Source organism: Elgaria multicarinata, chromosome 10, assembly GCF_023053635.1.
Source record: "Elgaria multicarinata webbii isolate HBS135686 ecotype San Diego chromosome 10, rElgMul1.1.pri, whole genome shotgun sequence".
In the NCBI taxonomy this organism is placed as follows: domain Eukaryota; kingdom Metazoa; phylum Chordata; class Lepidosauria; order Squamata; family Anguidae; genus Elgaria; species Elgaria multicarinata.
This window is the reverse complement of record NC_086180.1, coordinates 65,682,027-65,701,811: the sequence shown is the minus strand read 5'-3', so window position 1 is coordinate 65,701,811 and position 19,785 is coordinate 65,682,027. Positions and strand designations below refer to the sequence as shown.

The window sequence follows — 19,785 nt, the reverse complement described above, 5'->3', positions numbered from 1 at the left end:
TCGGAATCACAAATGAAGCAAAAAGGCCACAAAGGCTTCTTAAGCTTCAATTCTATGCCTACTTACCTAAGAGCAAGCTGCATTAAACTCAGTGGGGTTTACTCATATAGGATTGCTCTGTTAAAATTCACAATAGGATTTCAAAAGTCTTATTTATTTATTTATTTATTTAGGGTGACCAACTGTCAGGATTTCCCCGGATTTGTCCTGGTTTTTGTTCTTTCCATGGTGTCAGGGGGGATTTTCTATCATTTTCAATAATGTCCTGGAATGATACACCTTCCTCTTTAAGGCTGCCATTAGCATGGCAGGAGGGAATGACATGCTTTCTTGAGGCACATCATTCCCCCACCCCGAGCTCCAATTGAGGTCTTAAAGGGGAAAGTGGGTCATTCGTGGACATTATAGAAAAAGCCCCAATTGGAGTGGATGGTGGTGGTGCAGAATGAAATCCTTTCCCCTCCTCCACTCCAATCGGGTTCTTTAAGGTGGCGGGGGAATAACGTACTTTCTGCAGGACTCAGAAAGCTGCTTCCCCACACACACACACACACACTAGGTGTCCTCTTTTTTGGTTTCCCAAATATGGTCACCCTAATTAATTTATTTATTTGCATTTCTATACCACCCAATAGCCGAAGCTCTCTAGGCAGTTCACAGAAATTAAAACCATGAAGACAATTCGAAGTATAATACAAACAACAGTATAAAAATACGGTATAAAAATACAATATAAAAGCACAACCAGGATAAAACTGAGCAGCAATGCAGATATTAATACAGATCTAAAATACAGATTTAAAACAGCGAAGTTAAAAAAAACTAAGATGCTAAACTGTTAAAATACTGGGAAAATAAAAATGTCTTCATCTGGAGTGGAAAAGAATATAATGTAGATGCCAGGGGAACCCCTCTATTTTATTTTAAACTCATGACAAATAAAGCAACTGCAGGAATGAATGAATTCTCCTCTCTCATCTCTATCTCTCCTCTCTCATCTCACACTATTGCCCCGCTCGTGCTCTTCGCTCCTCTGATGCCATGTTTCTCGCCTGCCCAAGGGCCTCTACTTCCCTTGCTCGGCTCCGTCCATTTTCTTCTGCTGCCCCTTACGCCTGGAACGCTCTTCCAGAACATTTGAGAACTACAAGTTCAATCGCAGCTTTTAAAGCTCAACTAAAAACTTTTCTTTTTCCTAAAGCTTTTAAAACTTGATGTTGTGCAGACTTTATACTGTTAGTTTTACCCTACCCTGTACCTGTTTGCATTCTCTTCCCCTCCTTATTGTTTTACTATGATTTTATTAGATTGTAAGCCTATGCGGCAGAGTCTTGCTATTTACTGTTTTACTCTGTACAGCACCATGTACATTGATGGTGCTATATAAATAAATAAATAATAATAATAATAATAATAATAATAATAATAATAATAATAATAATTCTGGAATGTCTCCCTATCTACTTTCTCCACACACCATGCATAATTGTATACATCACTATCATGTCTCCAGTCACTTGCTTTTTCTGTAACCTAAACAGTCCCTTACGCATGATTTTTTTTCAGGAAGAAAACTGTGTATTCTTGAACAGTAATATGAAATATGTTAGATTCTGTGATCTGCATTTGATGGATTCTTTAATCTTAATATAGTAAAAATTAATTTTTTTAGCATTACATTCATGACTGTATTAGTTCTTAAGATAGTAATAAATGTATTAGGTAGTGCTCAAGGTGAGTTTATTGCATTGTCTCTCGCTGACATTTGTGTTCAGCTGTAGTTTAAGGTATATAGTAAGCTATTTTAATGAAAACCTGAAACCTTAAAACCCAAGGCTGCCTGTCTATATCTATGAGAGAGTGAGATGCAGAAAGACAGTCAATGGGCCAGTCATACACTCAGCCTAACCTACCTTACAGGACTGTTATGAGGATAAAGGTAGCACATGCCATACACCCAGGCATTACCAAGCATTTAGTGTACGTTTTCACGAAAGTGAGCTGGAGGAAAAGCTCACTGGGTGATTTTGGGCCAGTCATAGACTTTCAGCCTAACCCATCTCACAGGATAGTTGCGAGAATAAAATGCTGTGAGGATAAATGTGAAACATAGCATAAAACCAAGCATCTGGTATGTGTTTCCCTGCAGGCTACTAAAGGGGGGGGGCGCTTATAGACCATAGAGCTGCCTGGCTGGGTCTGGTAGAAACCCGGCCTCATCACTCCTTGCAGGTCCACATTCTACAGCAACTGCTCTCAGCTGAACTAGATGGAATCCCACCTTCCAACCCTGGGTTTAATTTACTAACCTCCCTTGGCTGGGCCTCATTGGGAATTGTAGGGATAAACAGAACAGGTATACATAGCACACATAGAGTGCTGAGAGTGGCAAATCTAAAAGCAAGTACATTACTTTTCAAAACCCAAGGAAATTCAATAATCACCCTTTTCTTTGGCCTTCTCCTCCTGATAGCAATCTTTACATCTGCTGGTTACAAGAATATAAATGGACACTTCTTGTGACGATCAAATATAAAGGTGGATAAACAGACACGTGATAAACAGGGGGGTCCAATCTTGGAGCCCTTTGTCTATCCTAAGACCTGCCGGCAAGAGACAGGCAGAGCCGGAGGAGGATGGAGACTTTTACCTCCTGTCTGTTCTCCATTTTAACCGTTTTGAGCTAAATGGACCTCTTAGTACATCTAGCTGACTTACCTGCCTGTATGTGAGGGCAGCAATGGAAACACTTTTGGATTGAGTGGATACAGGACTCATTGGCCTGGTTCAGACAACACGCTAAACCATGCAGCTTAACCACAAAATGGTTAAGGGAATGCATTAATCTTAATCCACTGTCCCTGTGCCTTTTCTCTCTTATCTTGTCCAAGGATGCTATTCTAAAGCAGCGGTGAGGGGCGGAGGTCAGAGGACCTGCAGTTGTGTCGATGGCCTCAGGATTGGGAATCTGCACCAGTGTCTAAGGAGCCATAGGATTGCTCTATTGTCATGTTTTATCATTGATTTTATTGTGATTTTTTTATTATTATTGATGTCAACCTGAGTGCTTCAGCTATAGGGTGACTCATAAAGTGAGATGGTGATAATGATGATAGCTTTAGCACCAGTGTTACAATGCAGCCACGTACCAGTAACTTGAGAAAGTGGCATGTGCGAACCAGGCAATCATGGATACAGATCCACTGTGACGCCTATGAGGGCAATAGTATTTTTTCCAGCTGATGCAATCATGATAATTGTTGTAGACTGCTTTTGTGTTAAGCACTTCTTAATGGGAGGGAAAACCTGGGGATTTTTCAGATTGACTGTGTCGACAGAAAAAGTATTGTGTATTAAACTGCCCCCCCAAATTTAACTTCTCTGCAGATCTGACTTCTTAGAAGTTGTCTGTCATATTTCCAGGTGTACTTCCATTTCATTAAAGTCTTACATTAAAATGTATTAGTGAATCAATCGTAAATTTATGACTAAGGGTCAAATGAAAACTTTATGACAACCAGCCTTCCCCTGTAGTAAAACAAATATTGCAACATAAAACATATGTTGTCATTTATATTTTTATATATCTTAGTAGCATTCTGTTTGTTTACAACTCATTGATGCATGAGACTACTGCTTCTATGAACCTTTGAATAAATTCATCCATCTCAAGCTGATCTGAAGAGTGGCACCATTGAAACATGTCATAGCGAAATCAGAATTTGTATTGTAGTAAAATATAATGGCATTTTAATATCTATTCAAAAATGTTTTACTATGACACAACAATCACAGGAACCATCCACTGAAAACAGCATGCAAATGAGAAATACAATTGTGATGATGGCCATTGGCAAATCTTATTATGCTGTGTTCTTTTCAACTATTTCTCTTAAAGCTTAAAGAAAATTCTTTATGAGAGAATTATTCCCCAAATTCTTCCTAACTTAATTCTTCAGCAGTTACGATAAGCTTGGGCAGGGTCTACACTACTGTTTATAATGGTTATGACAACTGTTCAGGCCCAGGACACATTACATATACTGTTTTCATACCATTTTTAAAGTGTTATATCTTGCTTGGTGTAGATCAGGCCCTGGTAGAAATTGGTGGTAGTCATTATTATTATCAGTATTAGTATTTTACAATAACTTGTGTGTGTGCTTTCATACAGAACCATAATAACATTTGCATGTCACTAAATGCCTACATTTCATTTATCTCCTGCCTCTGTTTGTTTGGACTTCTTTGTATAATCTGTCTTCTATACTTGCCACAGTTCTTCATTGACATGAAATGCCTGAGACAGATGCAGGGTAGGTTTGGTTTCTCAAAAGAAAAAAGCCTATTTTTTTAAAAAAACAACAACACCACACAGCTGTCCCCAAAATTACTATATGTTGTGTCACATTTGAGAGCCTCGTGTGGCGCAGAGCGGTAAAGCAGCAGTTTCTGCAGCTGAAACTCTCCCCGCGGCCTGTGTTCGATCCCAGCGGAAGCTGGTTTCAGGCAGCCAGCTCGGGTCGACTCAGCCTTCCATCCTCCCGAGGTCGGTAAAATTAGTACCCAGTTAGCTGGGGAAAAGGTAATAATGGCCGGGGAAGGCAACGGCAAACCACCCCGCTATAAGGCCTGCCAAGAAAACGTCAGCGAAAGCAGGCGTCCCTCTAGGAGTCAGCAATGACTCAAGTGCTTTGCACGAGAGGTTCCTTTCCTTCCCTGTGTCACGTTTAAGATTTTTATTATTCTTTAAAAGTGCCTGTTTAAATAAATTATATAATTGTAGTAAGATCTATTGTTGATCTTAGATTTGGTAAATCACTGCACTCACTTACTTGTGTGGTAATATCAGATAGGGTGGCATAGAAATGTAATGCTAATAATAGTTTGCATTTTTATACCGCTTTTGGAGTGAGCAAATGCTTTTAATATAACAGTAATCCTTACAACCACTCTGTAAGGAAGGTCATTATTATTCCTGCATTGCAACTAGGGTCTGTCACTAAGAAATAGTAGCTTGCTTAAGCCATCTATTGAGTAGTCAGAAGTATGACCCATTCTGATCAGTAGGAATCACTTCCAGGTGTATGCACATAGAATTCAGTTTATTGCTGAGCTAAGATTTAAGCAAGGTACTTCCTGGCCTGGTTCAGACAATTCTTTGAGGCTTCATAAACCATGATGGGGCCTGTGCTCTTCTCCTTGCCACTCTTTGTGCTTGTATTAAGACAGAGTACCCTGTTATATCTGAACCAGGGAATTTTGGCTTAATGTCAGTTACAGGGAACTTTGGCATAATTAAAACCGAGATCTTCACACTGAAGCTGACATGTAAAGGGAGGATGGGACGGGTGACGGAGAGTGCCCCAGTGCCTTTTATAAAGTCTCGAACAATTATCTGAATCAGGCCTCCAAACTCAAATCGCAACTCATCATCTTAGACATTATGCTGTGCCACATCATCTCTCATGCACCTCATATTGTCACCTAGATATGCCAGTTGTTCATCCTGGACAAAAACGATTCAGCAATAGCTTACAAACAATATTGAAAGGCACTGAAAGCTTCACTCAAATTCTTCTAGAGGATCTAAAACAGCTTTTACTTCGGCTAACCAATTTGTGAAATTATCAAGCACTTCTTTTACAGAAATTAAACTTTATGGTAGAAGCTCTGCTTCCTTATATTTGGAGATGTTCTGTTATTCTTCTCTGGAGCCTTTTAAATAAGCAGACAGCCTTAACTAACTATAATTTTAAATAAATAGTTTAATAAGAATTCTGAATGTAATGTTTTTAAGTGCAATATATATATATATATATATATATATATATATATATATATATAGGTTTGTTGCATCTATCTATGTGAGATATGATCCCAGATAGGTTTTCTGCTGTCATAGGTAATTGTCATCAGTAATATTTTGAGATGTTGGTTATTATGGAAAGATCTTCTGAGTATACTTCATACAAACTGCAAAGCATAATACAATATTTACAATTTCAGCACTGCACACTATTAATATTTGATTGGTGCTGCAAGTGTCACATGCTGTTATTGTCAGTGGCGCTAAAAAGGAAATGTTCAATGGGGAGAACAGCCCGTACACAAAAAGATAAAGAAAGACAAGTGGCAGCCAGAAGGTTAAAAGCAACATGACAAGATATCAAGGGATTTAAAACGTCTATTTTTTTCAATGAGCATTATCCACTTCACCTTGAACGAGGCTCATTTTCAAATTATCACACTGTTTGTCAATCACATTGCTGCATTTCCCCTTCTGCATTTCTGCAGTGCAGCAAACTGTAACAGTCTTCTTGATAACACAATAGAACATGTCTGGGAAATGTGTGGCTTTCTAGATGTAACTGTACTCCCATCAACTGGCACCATTGGCTATGTTGGCTAGGGCTGATGGGAGTTGCAGTCCACCAACTTCTGGAGGGCCACACATTTCCCCACCCCTGCAAAAGAGTCATGGGACCCTACAACAAAATTACAGTTTAAGCAAGCCTTCACAAAAAATATTGACAGGTCTTGTATATATCATGATCCTTCCCTACCCTTCAAACTGATGGCAATTCTGTCTTTTATGCTTCATCATCTAGAGAAACAATGACTTGTTAACTAAATACATCACCCAATGGAAAGGTTTCTGTAGAGATCTATGATCATTACAAATTCTGTAGAACGTGATCCATTCATTTCATATTTTCTCAAGTTACTGCCTCAGTGCTTTTTTATTACAGTCTATTTGTCTTTCTGTGCTTTTGAATTAGGGCTCTTCTCCTCCTCCTTTCCAGTTAGTCTGTGACTTGTCTACTTTTTTTTTTTTTAGATTAGATAGACTTCGAGAGGCATGGATTGATACCCAGTAGTATTAGAATTGTCCCAACTATTGAGAGAGCCAGTGTGGTGTAGTAGGAGGGGGGCTTTCTCCGCTGTGGCACCCCGGTTGTGGAACGAGCTCCCCAGAGAGGTTCTCCTGGCGCCTACACTGTACTCCTTTCGTCGCCAGCTGAAGACCTTTTTATTCACTCAGTATTTTAACACTTAATTTTAACTTAAATTTAAATTATACTGTTTTAACTCTGTATTTTAACCTTATATCAATTTTGCTGCGTGGTTTTATCCTGGTTGTGCTTTTTATATTGTATTTTGTATTTGTGTTTTTAACTTGTTGGTTGTTTTATGATGGTTTTAATTTTTGTGAACCACCCAGAGAGCTTCGGCTATTGGGCGGTATAAAAATGTAATAAATAAATAAATAAAAATAAAATAGTAGTTATAGAGTGTTGGACCAGGACTGGGGAGACCTGCGTTCAAGTTTACATTCAACTATGGGTGAATTCGGACCAGCTGCTGACTGGGTTCGGACAATTGTGCAGGGGAAGAAGCCACCGTGGATTCTCCCCCTGCCACTGCATCTGGTGCACAAGCGACTGCTATTTGCATAATCCCCCGCAATGTAGCGCATGTTGGCGTGTTGTCTGAACCTGGCACACTGTGCACAGGGAATGGCTTCGTACCCACCCTACAACCCACAACCTGCAGTAGAGGTTGCAGGATGAGAACAAAGCCACCCCTGCCATACACCAAGTTTGGATGACACTCCAGCTTGCACTGCATTGTGGGGGATTATGCAAATAGTGGCCACATGGGCAGCATGATCAGGGGTGGTTAGAGAAGCCACAATGGCTTCTTCGCCCTGTGCAATTGTCCAAATGCACTCTCTGACTCTCAGCCTAATTTCGTTTACAGGGTTGTTGTAAGGATAAAATGGCGAGAAAGAGGATCATGTAAACCACCCTGGGCTCCTTGGACAAATAAATCACGTATCAAGAACACTCATTATCTAAACTAAATTCCTTCTCTTCGTGTTGCCCATGAAACACTGTATATTTTGAGGGTTTGCATGCATTTTCTCACATTTGGATGCCCGTTGTAGATGGAGGAGGATGTGGTATTGGTACTTATATTGATGTAGGGGAAGAAGGAAAAAAGCAAGATCTGCAGCAAAATATTGCAGTATAGAATGCAACATTTCAGACTACCTGCTAGCCAGCCATATTCTCCTCCGGGATACTCCATTCCATTCCCCCCATTTTCTGTTACTTCCCCCCAACAGACACTCTGGCACCACTGAGCATGTTCAGTTCTCATGACTTTGTTTGGGGGGCAGGTTGCGCCCTTCGGCTGTTTTACCTTACAATTTTTTGGCTTTCTGCAGTGCTTGATCTTCTCCCAAGCCTCTGATATCCTTCCTCTTGTGGCCCTGCTTTGACTACAATTTTGTTGCACATAGACAACCTGAGTACACTATTAAGGGAGTGGTTATGCTTAAGTAATGAAGTAAATATATATTTTCTTCCGCTTCTAAACATTCTCAAAATGAACTGAAGTTAAACGTATGACTGTGGGTATCCACTGAGAGCGATTGCTGCGCCAAGAAGTGCAAGGGGAGAAGCTTGTGAAAATCCTATTTCTACTTGGTAACTTGTGGATAATGATGGCATTTGGTATTTGTATCTTTTTATTTTTCCACTAGCTGTACCCTGCCACACGTTGCTGTGGCTCAGTCTGGTTAAATTGAAAAGGAAGAAAAGACAAAGCGGATGTTTCTAATATGTTTAATTTCACAATGCTTGTGGATATACAATATTTTTAGTTGTTCCATTGTCTGTGTAGATATAGAGATTGTCTGGTTTGCCGACTCTAGAACAAGCAACATATAATTGTCCATGTGAGAAGCCATCTGTGTCTAGATCTAAACCGCACAATTCTAAAGATTGGCCCTGAGCTTTGTTGATGGTGATTGCAAACGCCAATCGAATTGGGAATTGCAATCTCTTAAATTGAAATGGCATATCTGTTGGAATCATAGGAATGCGAGGAATGAGGACATCTTCACCTTTGAAAGGTCCTGTCAAGATTGTTGCTTCTATGACCTATAAGAGCAAATAGGAGAGAACATGCAAATAGGAGAGAAGGCAGAGGCAGTGGATTGGCCTACTGGTTGGCGATGTCACAATGACCTATAAGAGCAAATAGGAGAGAACATGCAAATAGGAGTGAAGGCAGAGGCAGTGGATTGGCCTACTGGTTGGCGATGTCACAATGACCTATAAGAGCAAATAGGAGAGAACATGCAAATAGGAGAGAAGGCAGAGGAAGCGGATTGGCCTACTGGTTGGTGATGTCACAATGATCAGCAGGACTGGTTTTGAGGAGGCCTATTTCTTCCATTTTAAGACAAACCTTTGACCCCATAGAGAACATAGTTACATAACAACGCTCGCGTATTCGAACGCAACGCTGTGTCAAAATTTCAAAGCAATCGGTGAAGAACTTTCGGAGATATAACGACAGTAACGAACGGTCTTTTTCATTTTTATTTATATAGATGTGCCTCCAATTCACTGCCCTTTCTTAATCACATTCCCTTTGTGATCTGTCGAAGTGTATATGTCACTGAGTGAGTTGCATGGTGGATGGACAACACACCATTTCCAATACATGAGACAGTGCGTTTGGTGGTAATTGATCATTTAAATAATAGGCACTTGGTATTCTTTATTAGTATTTAATAAATACTAAATTTAATATTTAAGATTAATATTTAAGATTAATATTCTTTCTTTCTTTTTAGCTGCAGCATTGCCCTATTAAAAATATAGGCGTCATCTTTGGTCCTGTCAATGTGGATAGCTTACTGTCACCATTTCTCATACCCTGTCCCTATTGTACCACCTCTTTCCCTACAGTTGACCGGGTACAAAAGTCTCAACAACCCATAACATAGTATTAGTGCATTAACATCTGGCACGTTAAACAGATACAGAGCTATAGATAAATAAACTCTGAAACCAAAACTCCACACTCATGAATCATAATGGTGGTATGCCCATGAATCCAGCAAATTAATTAGAAATGGAGTTTAGGAGCAATCTTATACATGTGTGCGTGGTGTGCCAAATGCCAGGCTGCAATCTTGAAAATCAAATCAAAGGTCTCTAGATTGCAAAGTCTGAAGTTGTTTTGCTTTTGGTAATAATTCATCTGCTGTAAGACGTTTCCCTTTGTATTCTTTGCATAACAGCACTTGGCAATAATTCAACGTATGATTAGTACGCACGTTTGTTTTGATAATCTAGTTGAACACGTTCAGATTCTCAATTTTGAAAACATTTCTTCCCATTAGAAATATACATTGTAGATTTATATGATACAGTGAAGCACATTACAGTGGCTCAGCTTACATGAACACTTGCATTTTCAGTACCTGAATTTCAAATATAATGGCTTGAATCCAAAATTGCCTTGCACAACCCGCCAAGTTCTGTTCAGTTTCCTGCACTGTTGCATACACATCATATGCCATTCCAGAGGGTTACTGATTCTCAGGAGTGACTTTTGTGGAGCGGGAGACTGTAGTAGCAATGAGGAGCCAGTAAAGCCCCATTGTGCTGACAGAGTTCTGCTCATCTATCTCTGAATCTAATCCTAAGAGCTTCCCCACCCCCACCCCACCCCCAATATTAAAACCAGAAGAGCAAGATCATTATTTTGCTAAAATGCTACGAAATAGTATCATACATAGAAAATTAGAAACTGGCTTTAACAACTCCACATGATGAGTTGTGTATGAAAGCAAGATCAGTAAGCTTTTGAGAAAATAGGTAGGTCTACAGATTGCCGCCTTATTTTTTTCCTGTACAGGCCAAAGTCGGCAAATATTTTTATCATCTTTTAAAACAATAATTAAAAAAACTATGATAGAAACAAAGAAAAAAATTACAGTGAATAAAACAATTTCCCTTTCTCTTTCTTTATATGTGTTTTTCAGTTCAGCTTGTTTCATGGTGATCCAGTATTCCCCAACCTAGTGCCCTCCAGATATTTCAGTAATAGATATTTCAGTAATAATTCAACAGTATTAGACCAATGTATTTTTATGGCCATTTGGAAGGGCACGGTATGTGTAAGGGAAAGTTGCCTAAGGGGTCTGTCTGTAAGACAATTTTGGGACATTCCCTCCCAACCCGCTTGAATCTAGTCCATTTGGAAATGGTGACTAAAGACCATTTGATAAGCCTCCAGTCACCTTTCATTTAATGCATTCCAATGAGTTTTCCTATTTGGAGATGAACTCTAAAAACTGCTGTGTAGGTGATCATAGGGGGTGTTCACTAAAGATGATCCGTAAAATCTTTCAGTGATTTCCTATGGCCATTCAAAATGAACTATTGCATTTCAGTGGGCATTTGGTATTCTTCAATGGCCATTTGGTGTACCTCCAGTATACTGCTGCTGGTCACCTGTAGTGGTTTACCCATGATGTCTGTTAGAATACTATATCAGGAAATAAAATGAATGTTTTGTTAAAAGAGGTAGCTCTCCTGGAATCATTTCACATAGTTATACATTGAAAATGCCTGCTATTCTGTTAGATAAAGGCTAATACTCTATCCTTGCTATTGTTAATAAAGAGAGCTTACATTCACCACAATCCTATGCATGTCTATTGAAAAGTAAGCCCAATTGAATTCAGTGGACCTTACTCCCAAGTAAAGGCTTTCAGCCAGTCTAATACATTTGTTCCTTGAATGGAATGTTGTAATAATGAGTTACGAGCAGCAATGTTTTAGGAAATCATACTGGCACATTTAAGCCTATTTACTTATGAAATCAGCAGGAAATGGAAAACAACATTTAATTTATTGGAAAATATGTTGTTCTAATCACAGTTTAACTCTGTGGGGGTCCAGATAACACATTTGCAATCTTTACATGTAGATGCCTTCATCTCATGCTCCAGATCTGATGGTATTCCAAAAATTCTTATAAAATCTTATTATAATCTTATATTAGATTATATTACATTTTGCTTTCTAGAATACTTGATGTAGCAGTATCACCCTTAATATGGAATATTAAAGGATGCTATGCTTTTTACCGTTGAAATGTGCAAGACAAGTGCTTAAATATAAATGAGAAAACCTTACCTCACGTAATATTAGAACATTACATTAATTTGACCTTGTTATATTTGACTCTATAAATCTTTGTATTAGATTTCATCATTCTTTGTCAGGAACATGCAAAGAGGTTATTTATCATACGAAATTTTGAATGTGCCTGGCCATTTCCCAAGTATCCTTCTAGCTTGATACATGTATTAGAGATTTTATTATATTAAGATATTATATTTATATTATATTTATTATATTGTATTAACTACTTAGAGAGAGTATTGTGTTAATGCATGTATAGGTATTAATATTGTTATTATTAACAATAATATTTTAAGAAGTTTTACTTTTTAAAAAACCATTAAATAAACTGATATGTAGGTGGTGTGATGTACATGACACATCACTCCAAACCACAAAAAATTACCTGCAAAATTTTTTAAAAGAACAGATTTTAAAATGTGAAATGTTTTGGCATAAAACACCAGCTTCACTCACACATGAGAGTATGCTACAGTGCCACTTATAAACTGAGCCAAAACCAATCAGGAACAGACCAGAAACAAGCCTCAGAAGTGAGTAATTAACAATCAACACCTGTGTTAAACAACCCATCAAGCTGCATTTTGTGAACCGCCCAGAGAGCTCCAGCTATTGGGCGGTATAGAAATGTAATTAATAAATAAATTTTTTTAAATTAATAAACATCATGGCTTGTTTCATTTCATCCTTCACACTGATATCAGGTTCAGTTGATCAACTAACATTGCCTCTGGAGGTTCCATTCAGTTGCCAGTACAGAGGTCTTAATTGAGGCTGGCTTACCAGCATTTTTCTCCCTCATATGAATGGTATGTGATTCATTATCCTGAATATCAGCCAAGTGCTCCTTATATCTTTTCAGGAGAGGGCTTCCAGCTTCACCAATGTAAAGGAGTTACATTCTAAACACTCAATTTTATAGACAAAACTCTTAATTGTACACTATCGCTTGCCTTCAACACAAATCAGACTTTCCAGCATTTGTTCTCATATACCTGGGACTTCACAAAATGTTATTTTGTTATTAATGGGTCAGTACAAACATTACAATGATTAAGGATCTTTTGGATTTTCCATACAAATCCATTAGTTGCAAATTGAATTTTCAAAACAGGCAGTCCAAATTTCCTTAATTGTCACAATTTTAAGCCTAATGTTGTTTGTAATGCCCTTTTACATAGGTGAAATTGGAAGAGTGGGGGGGGGAATGAAAGGAAACACTAGGGAACAACTATTCTCACTATAGCACTGAAGGTATTGAAAAGGTACCCCTCCACAATAAACTCTCCTACAATCCAGACTGAATTCAGATGGAATGGTTTATAAGTAAAGGAGCTGATAAATGTTTATCAAAAACAAATTAACACAGAAAATAGCCTGTTTTGAGAAATAAATACTATGTATACCCCTTTGGTGGACTAAAAGCAAGCATAAAAATTGTTGTTAGTTGTTTCTGAATGTCTGTGACATGAACAATGTAGAATATGTGTTAGGATGTTCTAGGCTTTCTTGGGTAGATCGCAAAATGTAGAAGGCTCATCTGTAAGATCTTCTTGAGATTGTATTATGAAAAAGTTTCTATAGAAATGGGAACTATACAATCAAGATTAGATCTTTCACTGATAAAACTCCAAATTAATAGATTGATCTAATCCACGCATAAGTATATATTTTGTTTTCAGCCACAAAATTTCTGTTTGCAGAAGATAGATTTGAAGTAAAATACATTTTAATTAGTTATAGCTAACAAACATCTCCTCTTCTGCAGCCCTTTTGTTTTCCTTTTAGTTGAATGCAGGATGATCATATCAAGCTGTGACACCATAATAAAGGCTAACTGGTTTATTATGGCATGAGTTTTCTTGGGAAGAGGCATAAAATGAGCAATGTGGACTAGGAATGTGGTAATCATTAGGGCACCGTAGAGGGTAGTCTGAAAGCTGTTTCATTTATGGTTTCCTGCTTTACAAAAAAACTCCGTCACAAGCTCTGAATAACGCAGGACATTCTAATTAAATTTTACTGAAAATTAAAACAACAAATCCTTTAAAAATGGCTGGGATAAGTATAAGAGAGAATGGAGATATTACTGTGAATATCAGACACTGGTGATGGTCAGCTTTCATCAGCAAATATTGATAACTCTCCACTGGTGATTTTTAATATTTACCGGTGGCTGTCAACATTTTCTGGAAGAATGATAAAAACTATATCGACAGTTCACAATTTCTGAAATTCAGAGTAAATGAGACACCACAGTCCTGCTAAGTAGTAAAGCAGACTAGTTGAAACATTTTTAGTAATGAATATTTAGAACACCTCAAGTGGGAATCAATCTTTGCTTTGTTGCGTTGAAGCCGTTATCCTGAGACAGCGTAACTGACAGTAGATTTGGCCTCAGGGATTTTGCATACCCGTAGTAAACTAAGACAACAATAAAACATGAGCATTAGGCAAGTCATGAAAAGGAATTTCATGTGAAGTACATTCAAAATATGGGATAATTCTGGCAGTGTTCCAAAAATGATGATGTTTAGACAGGAGAATAGTGTTGGGAATAAAGAAGAATTAATGTTAAGACATGCAAAAGGAAATAGATCTTAGAATCAAAGATCTGAAGCAAAGACTTTTGCGTGTACCTTAGAGGAATTTTTTAAACTATATGGTTGAAAAATGAGAGGCAGTGAAAAGATCTTCATATTAATAGTTGCAGCATTCCAAATCATATTGTGCACCATTATCATTGACACAGCGAAACTGCTATCTGTAGCCAAGAGGCAGAAGCTAGGAATCATGAACCAGGAGCTGGACACAGCAGAAACTCCTGATGCCCATGCAAAATCTACACCTGAGCCTTCAGCTCAGAGGTCCCTGGTAGTCCATGACACAGGCTGGCATCCCCTGAATCACTTCACTGCATCAGTATTATTATTATTATTAGTAGTAGTAGTAGTAGTAGTAGTAGTAGTAGTAGTATCCTGCCTTTTGCCCAATACTGGGCCTCAAGGTGGCCAGTATGGCAACACAAAAAGCTTTCGACAGTGGGGATATTTTTCTTTCCTTCCCAAGTGTGCCAATCCTCCTCCAAAATAGGTTTTGCAAGCTTTCAAGGGAATTTTGCAGCTCCCCAAGTCCTTGGTCACCCTGGACGTGTTTGTAGCACTAATTTTAATGGCAATCTGCTGTGGTATCCACACTAAAGTAAAGATCAAATTCCATTTTCTAGGATCTAAAAAAGATTGTGTGGAGTGCTGACATTCAGTATAGTATGGTAGTTCTCTGGAAATAAAGCACAATCCAGGTATTGAACCTCTTGAGAAATAGTTTTCTTCCAAAATCCCCAGCCTTCCTAATCATTGACTTTAATGTCTTCACTGCAATCTATAGAATAGTGTCTGCTAAACCAGGGTTTAATCAGATTCAATTCTCCATGAATACCTGAGGAGCAGGAACACTGAAGTAGCTAAAATATGCTCTTTGCCATCTTTGTTTCATCTACTTGACTGTTATATCTATTCTAATACTTCACAGAATCATTATATGTTTAAAGAATTTTCTTCAAGAATGCCTTTTGTTTTAAGATGAAGGGAGCTGATCTGGGAAGGAATAAGGGAAGTACTACAGAGAGTGTTTTTTTCTTTGTTTTTTGTTTTGATATTGATGTGGAACTTGCACAGTGGTAAAGAGTGTCCAGGCATTACAGCTGTGTCACAGAGATTACCTATGTTTTGTGACTAAAACCGTTTCTTATTCATATTTCTTTGTACCTTGAAAGTGAATTCAGTAGTGATGGTTTCTTTAAATCAGGAATTAAATAAATCAATTAAATACTTAGGAAAATATTTGTTCTTATTGGAGTGTTTTAAAACATAAAATTCATTTTTTCTCTACAAAATGCAAACTTCATTAATGATTCACAGTGGATGATTTCTCTCCCAAACATGAGCAAGAATTGTTAAATGATTTTTTTTTCTTTATCGTCAGCAATGCATCTATTTGGCCTCAACTGGCAGTTGCAACAGACTGAAAATGACACATTTGAAAATGGAAAAGTGAATTCTGATACTGTGCCAACACATACTGTATCATTACCTTCTGGTGAAAATGGTAAGAGAGCATCTAACTTTTATTCACTTCCTTTTTGATATATCAAAATCCTTTAAGTTTCTTCTCATCTAAGGATTGCTACTGGGTTTTCTTACATCTATTGAAATCACAATGGGACATTATAAAAAAGAAGCGATAGAATTGCTGAATTCTATGACCTGGTATGACTGCCATGGGTTGTTTAACTATGGGTAGTCACTAAAGCAATTTTTTTTAGTGTGCAGTTGGACACAAAATGTGCAGTTACAAATAAATGTGCATTTAGAAATCTGATAATGTACAGTTGAAAAAAGTGGTGAAAAAAATAAGATGTGTATTATGTGTATGTGTTTATTAAGAAATTAACAATAGACAAGTCAGGGATGGCATATAACACAAATTATATAAGGATGCAAGTGAAAGAGCCTTTGATGGTGTGACAGATGTTATTGGGTCCTGTGAGAGTGTTGCCTGAATAGATGTGGGGGCAGAGTTGGCACTTGGATCTATTGCATGGTGTGGTCCCTGTGTCTGTGTCTCTGTCCTGTGTACTGTTGCTGGTTAGCATCCGCTTCAGGTTAGGAGGTTGTCTGTAGGCCAGGACTGGCCTGCTTCCCAAGGTATGTGAGAGAGAAGTGTCTGTGCTGATGATGGGTTGGAGTTCACTGATGTTCCGTTGTAGTGGTTTCAATTGGGGGCTGTAGGTGACAACCAGTGGTGTTCTTCTCTTGGTCTGTCATCCTTCCTGGGTATCCGTATAGCCCTGTCTATCTGTCTTTAAGTTTAAGGTGCTACTAGTGTTGGTGATAACCTGTCCAGTCGTGAAAGAGAAATAATGTGTTTGGCTTGGATGGGGGTGGGGTTGTCTGACAGGGCATTTGTGCAGTTGGAAAATTTGCTTTTAAAAAATCCTGCACTAAAGAGTGAGAGGAAGTGTGCTGGCACCTGCCCACTGCAACTGAGCAGATTGTTTAGCATGACATCCAAACCTGGAATGGTGGGTTGTTGAGGGATGGGCAACACAGAGCTGTAAGCCATGAAGAAACTATGGAATTTTGGGATGTGATAATTTATTCAGGTGGAATAAGCATTTTATAGTGGAAAATGATGGGAACAACTACATAGAAATCTGCTGGGGTCCAGTGACTTCGGACCACAGAATTATTTGGTTTTACATTCCTCCCTTAGAGCCTGCCCCTTGACAATATTGTTTTTCCATTTTCCTTTTGTGACCAGAAAAGAAGGCAATCTCAGAAAGGATTTAGGACAGATATAATTATTGAATTAGATTCAATTCATCCTTAGTGTGGACTAAGAGTAAATTAGTAAAATGAAGAGTAAGTTATTTGAATTCTAATTTTCATCCCAATTGTATTTTTAGTGGTAATTTACAATTGATGAAGTTTTTGTAGCTATAGTGCCACAATACAAGCCTCATTGCTGGAGAAAAAGCAATAACAGGAGGATTGTGCATCAGACTGCTACAGCATTTACAATAACTTTAGTTTGGATAACAGCAGCATGTTTTCAGGGTAAAACATCTATTTGTTCTGTTGGGAATAAACCCAGTCCCTGTGAGAAGCTCTTGAGCATCCTTCCCCAATCCGGCACCCTTCAGATATGTGAACTACAAATTCCATTATCCCCAGGTAGCAGGGCCAATATGAATGGGGATAGTGGGAGTTGTGGTCTAACATATCAGAAGGGCACCAGGTTGGGGAAGGCTGCTCTTGAGCACATGATATCTGGAGATTATTCTGTAGTAGACAAAGCAACTAGGACAAATTGATGGGTGTGCTTCTCATGGCCTATTTGTCTTTCTCTGAAACGGCTTAAGGCTTTGTTTGCCTTATTCTGAAGTTGTATGTTTCCTTCCTATCATGTACCCTGTGTTTATCTTCCTTAAAAGTTGTCTGAGGATATTATATTGAGGTTGCCTCTTCCAGGCAATATATAAAAGTCAAATGCTATATTAATTTTGTTGTAGGAGCTTTTAAAACACAAACCACATAAGGGATTATATTTTATTGACTTTTTCTGATGTTGCCCTTTAAGTTTCTCTAAATCTTAAAGAGCCCGTGCACTTTTGGCGAACAGATCAATAGTTTTTAAATGGAAAAACTGATTTAAATGGTTGATGAATACTGTATTTGCTGCACTATTTTCTTTAAATCCGTTTTCCCGTTCACAATGTACAGCTGACCTCTATGTCATTGTAGAGGAAGATGGAAGCCTTTTCTGTTCACTTCTCCGTCCATCACAGTTCCAAATTATAGAAATGATATGACTCAATTTCCCATCTCTAACATTTTTTAGAAATTTTGTCCAAGAGAATGCTCCTTTCCCCCTCCTCTCATTTCTTTTTGCTTCAAATCTGTGCCTTGTACTTTAGTATCCATTATCTCTACCCTTATGTGGGCGGCTTCCTACTTATAGAAAAGAACAGGGGGGAAATCTATTGTGCATTTAATGAATATATATACACTGTTCGAGCAGCTGTGGCTGCCACATTCTTCAGCTATGACTAACCAAGGCAGACTTTTATATAAAACTTCATTTTCACTATCATTATTGACATATCCAGTGTGTATTTGACAAAGAAAGAAAGAGACAGAGAACACATTCTTAAAACTGCTAATGTATTTGTATTGAAGGGTATAGAGTTAGATCATTATCGGTGATGATTTCTAGTACATTCCATTCAAATCACTAGTTTCTGATATTATATAGGTAACATTTCATGACATCCAATATTGGGACACCGCTCCTAAAGTTATTTAAAAAATGAAGAAGCATATATCATTGTTTTACATTTTAGGTTTTTTACAATATAGCACTTATTCTAGCACCATGAATAGTGCACCGTGTGTCTCCTCCAGTAACAGATAGCTGAGTGTGAAAGAACAGACTGAAGGGGTAACACTGGGAGCCTGTCAGAAATGGCCATCCCACATTTTTGGTGGAGGAACTACACAAATAACCACCACCACTGTGGCTAATGTGTGTGTCTGTTAAGGAAGGCATGAGACAGATGGGTCTCACATACTTCTAGTTGTTCCTCTGCCATGCCTATGGAGGGTGGGATGGTAGCATATTGGGCCCAGCCGTCATCACTAGGAAGATGTTGGGTGTGAGGCCAAAAATGCATACGCAGCTATCATAGCAATGGTGGTACCTAGTAAATCCAATTACACAAGTGTCCCTGTTGATGCCAAAACATGCTGACCCCTGGTGTTTGGCTTGTATTATATAATAACTCTGGCATAATGGTTGATTTTTGCCATCACCATTGGTTTTTATTTTGTTACAACTGGGAGGTTGAACTCCATGTTACAAAACACAAGACTGTTGCAAAAAAGGACAGGCCCTATGATCAGCTCATCTTTGAAATGCTTAGTTCAACTTACATCACATTCTGATGCTATTGCAGTATGTATTTTTGCAGCCCTGCTACACAAGATTGGCTGGCAGGAGTGTGGAAATTCATCATTACATGAGATAAGTTGAATTCCACATTATAGAGGTGGTTTGGAGTGGAAGTGGCATCAGCATGCTGATGACATTCAACTCTGTCTCTCTATGTCATCTGAGTCAAGTGAGGTTGTGCAAGTGCTGGACCGGTGCCTGGAGTTGGTGATGAGCTGGAAGAGAGTTCATAAACTTCATCTGAATGTTGACAAAC

General features: G+C 38.3%; 1 protein-coding gene across 1 annotated transcript in view; it reads left to right on the top strand.

Moving 5' to 3' along the window:
- Positions 1–19,785, top strand: part of TENM3 (teneurin transmembrane protein 3) — a 177,359-nt gene that overhangs the window by 27,606 nt on the left and 129,968 nt on the right. Inside the window, exon 3 of the mRNA XM_063136114.1 lies at positions 16,002–16,124. Coding sequence (XP_062992184.1) covers positions 16,002–16,124 — 123 coding nt within the window. The remainder of the gene's footprint in view (positions 1–16,001; positions 16,125–19,785) is intronic.